At 40.9% G+C, this 9,156-nt stretch overlaps 1 protein-coding gene across 4 annotated transcripts in view; it reads left to right on the top strand.

The window, feature by feature from the left end:
- The window catches only part of BICD1 (BICD cargo adaptor 1), a 286,396-nt gene that overhangs the window by 195,260 nt on the left and 81,980 nt on the right, over positions 1-9,156 (top strand). For all 4 annotated transcript variants that reach the window (XM_021706842.1, XM_008073743.1, XM_008073744.2 and 1 more), the window contains exon 3: positions 6,209-6,361. In XM_021706842.1, coding sequence (XP_021562517.1) covers positions 6,209-6,361 — 153 coding nt within the window. The remainder of the gene's footprint in view (positions 1-6,208; positions 6,362-9,156) is intronic.

Genomic DNA, 9,156 nt, shown 5'->3' with positions numbered 1-9,156 from the left:
CGGCTAGTTTTTTTATTTTATTGTAGAGATGAGGTCTCGCCAAGTTGCCCAGGCGGGTCTTGAACCCGCGGGCTCAGGCAATCCACTCACCTTAGCTTCCCAAGGCATGGATTACAGGCTGAGCCACCAAGCCCGGCTCAAAGAAAATATGTTATCGCTCAACATGACCCCCTCCCTTACCTAAACGAAGGTATAAGACCCCTCTTCTTCCATTCTGCAGGGCTCCACCTGGAAGCGTTAGCCCATGTAGCCCACCGATCTTGCTGGTGTAATAAAGTTGCCACTTCCTATAATAGTCTCGGTATCACGACCTCTCTATCTTCCCACTACAGTGGAAGAATCCCCTGAGCCCAGCTGTGAGTGTGCCACTGCACTCCAGACAGGGCAACAGAGTGAGACTCCAACTCAAAAAACCAAAACATAAACAAAAACCAACAACAAAAAAAGATAGTTAAACAGGGAAGCTGAAAAGGGAGGATTAGGCTAAACTCAATTAATGGAGCAGACATAGGTAAGTTATTAAGCTGTTGAAGAAATGCATAATTATCAATTTATTATAATGAGAGCTAAAATGAGAAAAGCCAGACAATCTGGAAATATTCTGACTAACAAGGAGCTCAAACTCCTTATGTATAAATAATGTTACATGTAGAAGGCTGCATACAGGTTTCCAGGACAATGAATTCATTTGTATGGCCTCAGGATTCATTATTATATTCTGTAGGAGGTTACATTAAATTGATGAAGTCTGCAAATCTCCAGGGAACTCCTTACAATCTAGCCAGTGAGCTTTTAGGATGACAAGATACAGAAAGGATAAAAATCTGATGTTAAAAGGGCCTTGACCCTGCCCAAGTTAGGATTTATGTTCATGTTATCAGCAAGTCAAACGTCTTGCAAACTTTCCTAGCTCTCAACCTTTTCAGACTGCAGGTCATGACTGTCTGAAATGTGATTAAAAACTCTTTCTTGACTAAACTTTAGCCATGCTCTGCTGACCCCTCTTTTGGACCAAGCTTCAACCTTGCCCCACCCCCAACTTTGACCTGCGCAGTCCAGCCTTAATAAGGAATTCTGCTAAGTCATTCCCCAAGCCCTGATGCCTAATTACCCTTGATATCTGATTGAGTTCTTCTTCCTCCTCCTTTTTGATGTCTATGTCTTTGACATCAAAAAGATGTCTAGGCCTTTAGCAAGAGTCCTTGTAGGCCAACTTAACAGTAAGTGTTTCCTTTTAGTAATTTCCCATCCACTGATCTCCTTACCCCGATCCTTGGCTATAAATTCCTACTTTCCCTTGGTGTTTCAAGGTTGAGCCCCATCTCTCTTCCCTTCAATTGCAATGGTCTTGAATGAAGTTTTCCTTATCATTTTAACAAGTATCAGAATAATTATTTTTTCACATCTGTCTTTGAACCAGAGTCAACAACCACTATTTAGAAAATGCAATGTCAGCCGGGCTCGGTGGCTCAGTCTGTAATCCTGGGCCTTGGGAGGCTGAGGTGAGTGGATTGCCTGAGCTTGCGGGTTCGAGACCCGCCCGGGCAACTTGGTGAGACCTCATTTCTATAATAAATCAAAAAAAATTAGCCAGGTGTGGTAGCGCGCACCTGTAGTTCCAGCTACTTGGAAGGCTGAGGCGGAAGGATCACCGGAGCCCAGCAGGTTGAGCTGTGGTGGCTGGGAGCGGCCACTGCACTCCAGTCTGGGCGACATAATGAGACTCCAACGCAAAGAAGAAAAGAAGAAAATGCAATGTCTGCCTTAGAATGATTTTTTTATTAGCCTGACTCAATCATGTTGGAGCTGAGCTTTCCATTTTTACGTAAAAGATCATGAGTTTACAAATAGTTGTCTTCTTTATTTTTAATTTAATTTAATTTATTTATTTATTTTTTGAGTCGGAGTCTCACTCTGTTGCCCAGACTGGAGTGCAGTGGCCGCTCCTGGCCACCGCAGCCTCGGCCTGCTGGGCTCCAGCGATCCTTCTGCCTCAGCCTTCCAAATAGCTAGAACTACAGGCACGCGCTACCATGCCCAGGTAATTTTTTGATTTATCGTAGAGATGAGGTCTTGCCAAGTTGCCCAGGCGGGTCTTGAACCCGCGGGCTCAGGCAATTCATTCACTTCAGCCTCCCAAGACGCGGGAGTACAGGCTGAGCCACTGAGCCTGGCTTCTTTTTTTTTTTTTAAAGCAGGATTTATTGAGAGGACAGAAAAGCTCCCACAGTGAGAGGGGACCCAAAGAGGTCGCCCACGATTTGTTGTTTTCACATAAGCATAAACAGAAGCAGGGAGAGCCGTACTCAGGGACCAAGTCAGTAAGTCAAAAGCCACCATGTCAGACAGAGGTGACTGTAAAAACCAGTCAGGGGTTATTTGAAGTCAAGATCTGTAGAAAGTGAAGCAACAAGAGAGACATTTGAAAGCACACACAGGAGAATCAGGTACTGTCTTAGGGATGGCTCTCTGCTAGGACAGAGACCTTTAAAGTGTTTCTAGGACTTGCAGATGTCATGTCTCCTCCTGCAAAGGTAATATTGACACGGAAACCTACTATTGTTTGTCCATATTGCCACAGCCCCTAGAGAAGGGTGTGGTGAGGGATCCGGCCTGCACACACCCACATTCCTGAGAGCTATCAAAAGGGGTACTTCCCCTTATTTCCTATGCGCTCCCTGCTAACTTCAAAGAATTCTTGACTTCCCTGTAGGCTATGCCCAGTTAACTGAGAGAAAGAAATTCTCATTTACTCCCTTTTCTTAGTAGTTATAGGTTTGAATAATACAAAATTAAGGTAATCATAAGTCTTGTGATCTGTATTACTTTTGTATCAATGTAATTAAATAACTTTGTATCAATGTAATCATAAATCTTGTGATTTGTATAGCTTTTATGTATACAAATGAAGTAACTAATGATGTCTTAGGCCTTGTTAACTCCCTTCGCACTATGGCAAACTTGATTAACACTTCTGCCTGGTGTTACTGATAAAAAACTGTGAGATAATTCTGGTAACCAATGCCGGGAAATGTGGACCACAGATGTCACTATTAACAAAATGTGATTGTAACTTAAATTCTGTACAATGCTCTGCCAGTCACGTAGTCAATGTATAGATACCAACAACCCTGAACTTACAAAAGGGGACCGTAAAACCTGAGGGGTGAGAGGAACCATTTTAGAAAAGCCAGGAGCCACGTTCCGCTCCCTGGATTCAAATTCAGAAATAAATTTCTACCAATTTCCTGCCTCTTGATTTATTGGTGTCAGGGTTAGCAGCTGAGCGTTACTGGTACTGTAACAATATTGCATTAACGTCTGTTACCACAGATTAGTTTTGCATGTGTATCCTTTTCTTAGGGCTGCTGTATTTTCTTAAGGCTGCTGTAAAGAAGCACCACAGACTGAGTGGCTTAAAACAACAGAAATGTATTGTCTTAGAGTTCCAGAGGCCAGAAGTCTGGACTCAAGGTGTTGGCTGTGCCATGCTTCCTCTGGCTACTCTCGGGGAGGATCTTTCTCTTCTTCTTCCTAGCTTCTGGTGTTTGCTGACAATCCTTGGTGTTCCTTGGCTTAGAGATGCATCACTCCAATCTTTGCCACCCTGTCATAAGGCCATCATTCTCCTGTGTTTCTTCACACAGTCTTCCCTCTGAGTGTGTCTGTTTCCCCTATGTTTCTTCACATAGTCTTCCCTCTGAGTGTGTCTATTTTGTAAAGATACTGGCCATATTGGATTGAGCCTACCCTGATGACCTCATTTAAATTTTTCCATTTGTGAAAACTCTGGGAGTTAGGGCTTCAACATATATTTTGAGGGAGACTATCTAACCGATGTAGTATGTTTTTGAACTTTACCTACCGTATGTAGTCTTTTGTTCTTGGCTTATTTCAGCCCACATTATATTAGTGAGATTCATCCATGTAGCAAATACCAGTGCTTTATTCATTGTCAATCATATATACCACCATATCAAGACTCAGCAAATTACAGACTGATGGTCAAATGCAGTCATGATTCATTTTTCCCCCCCATATGGATATTGGAGTATTGCATAAGAATATGTGGTCTTTGCCGCTGGGCATAGTGGTTCACGGCTGTAATCACAGTTCTTTGGGAGGCCAAGGTGGGAGCACCACTCGAGGCTAAGAGTTCAAGACCAGGCTAGACAATAACATAGCAAGACCCTATTTCTCCAAAAAATAAAAATAAAAATTAACCAGGTATAGTGGCGCATGCCTGTAGTCCTAGCTACCTGGGAGGCTGAGGCAGGAGAATCACTTGAGCCCAGGCATTAGAGGCAGCAGTGAGCTATGATCACACCATTGCACTCCAGCCAGCACAACAGGGTGAGCCCTTGCCTCAAAAGAAGTAAGAAAATGCAATCTTTGATTTTTACAGTACTTTCCCCCCACAATTTTCCTTTGTTTAAGTAGGGAACAAATCTAATGAATCCTAAATTAAAACAAAACTTTGATATCCTTTCTTTCCACGACTGTGAATACGAGGGGGGACCCACAAAAAACCTGGAATTATCTTGTGGAGGGTGGGTCCCTTATAGCATAGGCTTCCCCCGCTAGGTAAGTGTTCTAGGAACCCATCAGCATCACTGTCCCAGCTAACATTGTTGTGAGAGAATGCGTTCGGCTTCAGTGAATTTTTTTAAAGATTCTTACAAAGCGTTTGCCCATTTCATAATGGGTGATTTATGAGTGCGCCTGCCCACACTGTGCTGAATGTTCAGCAGTTTTTGACCAAAATGGCGTGACCCCTGTGCCCCTCCCTAGTCACCTGATCTTACCCCAAGCGACTTTTTTTGTTTCCCCAAATGAAAAAAGTCCACAAAGGGAAACATTTTGCCAGTGTGGGAGAAGCGAAGCAAAAAACGGCAGAAGTATGAAAAGACATACAAATTGACAAGTTCAAAAACCATTTTGAGCAGTGGAAAAAGCATCTTGATAGGTGTATTCCATCAACTGGAGAGGGTGGGGGGAATCCCAGAGAGTACTTTGAAAGTGACTGAAGTTGAAACACATATGAATAAAACCCAATTTTTAATAAACAAATTCTGGGTTTTTTTAGTACTCCATCACATATGTTTAGATGTATATATCTATTATATAACCATTATAAATTTTATCTAAACCTAGCTTATACTGTCACACAAATTTCAGGGAAAACTTAAATATTTTACTTAATTGCTCTACTGATATCCTGCACCTTTGCACATAAGACCTGATAATACATGTTTGTTGTAAATACATATACATTCAAATGATTCGGAAAAATATAAAATCAAAGTAATAGGTTCCTCTGCTTATCTATATGGCTTTCCTCTCTCCAATGCTTTCTATATAAGCACTATTGACAGATTTTTGAGTATTCTTACAAATATTTTTATGATATAAAAGTGTATATCTGTGTGTGTGCCTGTGTCCTTCTATTTTTAGCACAGATGGGAGCCTAATATGCCTACTAATCTATAACTTGCTTTTTACAAGCCTGTAATCCCAGCACTTTGGGAGGCTGAGGCGAGAGGATTGCCTGAGTCTAGGGGTTCAAGACAAGGCTGAGCAACTTGGTGAAACCTCCTCTCTACAATTAAAAAAAAAATTAGCCAGGCGTGGTGGCATGCTACTTGGAAGGCTACTTGGAAGGCTGTGGTGGAAGGATTGCTTGAGCCCAGCATGTTGAGGCTGTGGTGGCCGTGAGTGTGCCACTGAACTCCAGCCTGGATGACAGAGTGAGACTCCAACTCAATAATAATAATAATAATAATAATGTGGCTATATTTCTATCTTAGTGCATTAAAGTTTCTTTTCGTTTTTCTCCTTATTCTTTTTTAAAATAATTTTATAATGCTCCTTTCAGTGGATGCATGGTAATTTATTTCATCATTCCCCTAAACAGCAAGCATTTAGACTAGTTCCAGTTCATTGTGTAAATATTCATGGATTTATTTCTCTTTTGACTTATCACTATGAACATATGTTTAAGAATGATTTTTAGATGTCAAGTTGCTGGGCCATGTATGCGTGCTTTTAAATTTTTGACAGATAGCACTAAATTGCCATTCAAAAAATGGCAGTACCAATTCATCCTCCCCGACCAACTGCTTTTAGATTGTTTAGCTACCAGGACTTTACACCTCATAAAAGCTAGAATAAACAGGTTTCATATTGATTGTTTATTCTGTTGTTTCAGAACAATGAGATGGTGGAGCTACAGAGAATACGAATGAAGGATGAAATCCGAGAATACAAATTCCGGGAGGCCCGGCTTCTTCAGGACTATACCGAATTGGAAGAAGAAAACATAACGTTGCAGAAACTCGTGTCCACGTTGAAACAGAACCAGGTAAGGTTTAAGAAGTTTCTTGAGCTCTACTCCAGATGGAGCCTCACCTTTTGACCACTTGGTCAGAAATCGCATCTTTATTTTTCAAGAAGGCATTTGTCAAAATTTGTTGTTAATGCCTTTGTCTTCTCTCTATAATAATTATGTGCTGAAATGTCCTAACCTTCCTATTTCAGCTAAAATATAGAAGGGAGAAATTCACCTATGAGTAGTACAGTGTACAGTAGAACTTGATTGAGCAAGAAAAAGGCATTCTACTGTATACTTTAGCTCTGTGTTAATTTAATTCAGGAGTAGGTCAAATATATAATAATAAATTTCACCTGATGACTTCTCATTGACAGCCTAGGTCTATACGCCTATTTCATACTACAAGTTTAAGATCTCCCTACAATCATTTGTGTCTCACTCTGCTTTCTTTGTAAATTGCTTTCAAATCATAGTGGGAAAGGGACCATGACGTATAAAAAATAAGAGCAAAATTATTTTTAAAAGACGCTCTAAGCCGGACTCGGTGGCTCAGCCTGTAATCCCGCACCTTTGGGAGGCTGAGGTGAGTGGATTGCCTGAGCCTGAGGGTTCGAGACCCGCCTGGGCAGCGAGACCTCATTGCTACAATAAATCAAAAAATCAGCCGGGTGTGGTAGCGCGCGCCTGTAATTCCGGCTACTCGGAAGGCTGAGGCGGAAGGATCGCCGGAGCCCAGCAAGTTGAGGCTGCGGTGACTGGGAGCGGCCACTGCACTCCAGTCTGGGCGACAGAGTGAGACTCCAACTCAAAAAAAAAAAAAAAAAAAGACGCTCTATTGCATTTTTAGCTGTAATCTACAAAGATTACATTTGTTCATTTAAATAATGTTTTTTGTAGTGAGGCTTAGATAGCTTAATTTTCCTGATTGGGTTGCACTGTGGATTTTTTCTGGTTATCAATAATTCTTGAATCTGTAATTATAGAAGAATTTATTTATGAATAGAGTTGTTTCTGGTAGTTAAGCAAAGGTGAGTTTGATGTTTAAATTTTCAAGGTGCTTCCCCAACCACAACCTCTATTCTGGTCTAGGTGCTTTTGTCACCTGTCCATTCAAATCAGCAGATTATGAGCCAGGCACTGTACTAGGCTGGACAGATACAAGAATCCATAGGTCATGACTCTTGTCCTCAATAAGCTTAAGAGCCAGCCCAGATGTGTACTTCTACTCCTTTCTCGAGTTGGTTTCTATGTCCAAAATATTATTGGTTTTGATAGATATAAGGGCTAAGAGGGAAAAGGAAAAATCCAGAAGAGAAAAAAAAAAATCTCTGTAGTGACACAATTGAAATTTGAATTCTGATCATCACCACTTTCCCCCAGCTTTGTAGTGCTGGCGGAACAAGATATCTACTAAGGAGACCAAGGAGACACATGGGTATCCCCTGTGTTTTTACCTTGCTCCTTCCCCTTTAAGCGCTGAATCCACCATGTGCCTGCTGAGAGCTGGCCCTCCCAGAAGCATCCTGGGTCTTGATTTGGCTGGGGTCAGTGAGCTCACAGCAGAGACATTTGAATATTAAAAGGTGCTTCTCAAATACCTCTTAAAATAAGAGAGGTATATTTTGTGGTTCTTTTTTATTTTTAATTTTTGGTCGCTGATGAAGCATGGAGAGTACTTGAAACAAATGGACTTGAAGTGCACATGTTTAATGTGGCCAGTCCTTCCCCATCGCTAAAACCCTCACTGCTCTCTGCATGGGTGGAAGTGCAACCAGTGTCCCAGAAGAGTCTTCCATGACTGCATGTGAAAGCTGTTACTCAGGAGGTTAATGAAGGCCAGTATTAGGTATTCTTGAAAGACTGCCAAGGTATCCCGTGAGTACTCATTAGCCCAGAGGCCATTTCTGGGGGAATTTATCCTGTCAGTCTGGAAGATTACTGGTTTGAGTTTCCCATGCCCTTCTCACAGTAATTGAAACGTAGTTAACTCAGAAGTTTTTAAAAGGGGGGAGGCCTATACATGTCTTTCATTATATTTTCTAGATGCCATATGGTAATTTACCCAATTAAGTGCCTAATTAATTAATTCAAAATCATTTCCTATTCAGAGTTTCAGAGTACCATTCTGGCTTACTCCCTGACAATTGGGTGTTCTGAAGTGCCACAGACCTTGCCTGGTGAAGGGAATGCTGTGCTTTTTTTTTTTCCCCTTTCCTATTGGCCTTTATTTATAGATGTTAGCATCTGTCATAAACTCTTTCTCTTTAATTAAGTATTAAGTATGATATTTTATGTGCAGATGACACAGATTTTTTTAAAAGAGATGACAGGCACAAAATTGAGTTGATGACACTTTGTACTGAAGCTCCTACTCATCGTCCAGCCTTTAGCCAGGTTTGATGTTTCTCTTAACAGCAGAACAGCTACTATTGGAAATTGCTTAGTTCAAAAAAAGATTGTTCTCTTCTGAAGTTTTTTTTGAACTGTATATTGGCTATTTTCTAAATTCAGTATCACTGTTTAAATAACATCTCTTACTTTCTATATAGTGTCATTTATTACCTTTTTTTCCCCCATTCATTTCCCTCCACTAACATACAACGCCTAGACTAGGGCCTGGCTCACAGGAGGCATTGAATAGATACTTGTTGAAAGAATGAAAAAATTGTTTTTTCTTTCTCTTACATATACACTTCAATTTAGAAAGGAAACTAACATTTGAGATTCTAGTTAACCATAGCAGTTTTAATGTGTGTTCCTAAATATGGAATCTGTGGGAGCATTAAAAAGTTGCCTCTGAAATTTTTGCTCCATTCTTCTGTGTG

The sequence above is a fragment of the Carlito syrichta genome, unplaced genomic scaffold, assembly GCF_000164805.1.
Source record: "Carlito syrichta isolate Samal-C Ts95f unplaced genomic scaffold, Tarsius_syrichta-2.0.1 Scaffold316039, whole genome shotgun sequence".
Lineage (NCBI taxonomy): Eukaryota > Metazoa > Chordata > Mammalia > Primates > Tarsiidae > Carlito > Carlito syrichta.
Note: the sequence above shows the minus strand (reverse complement) of the source record. Positions and strands in the feature narration are given on the sequence as shown.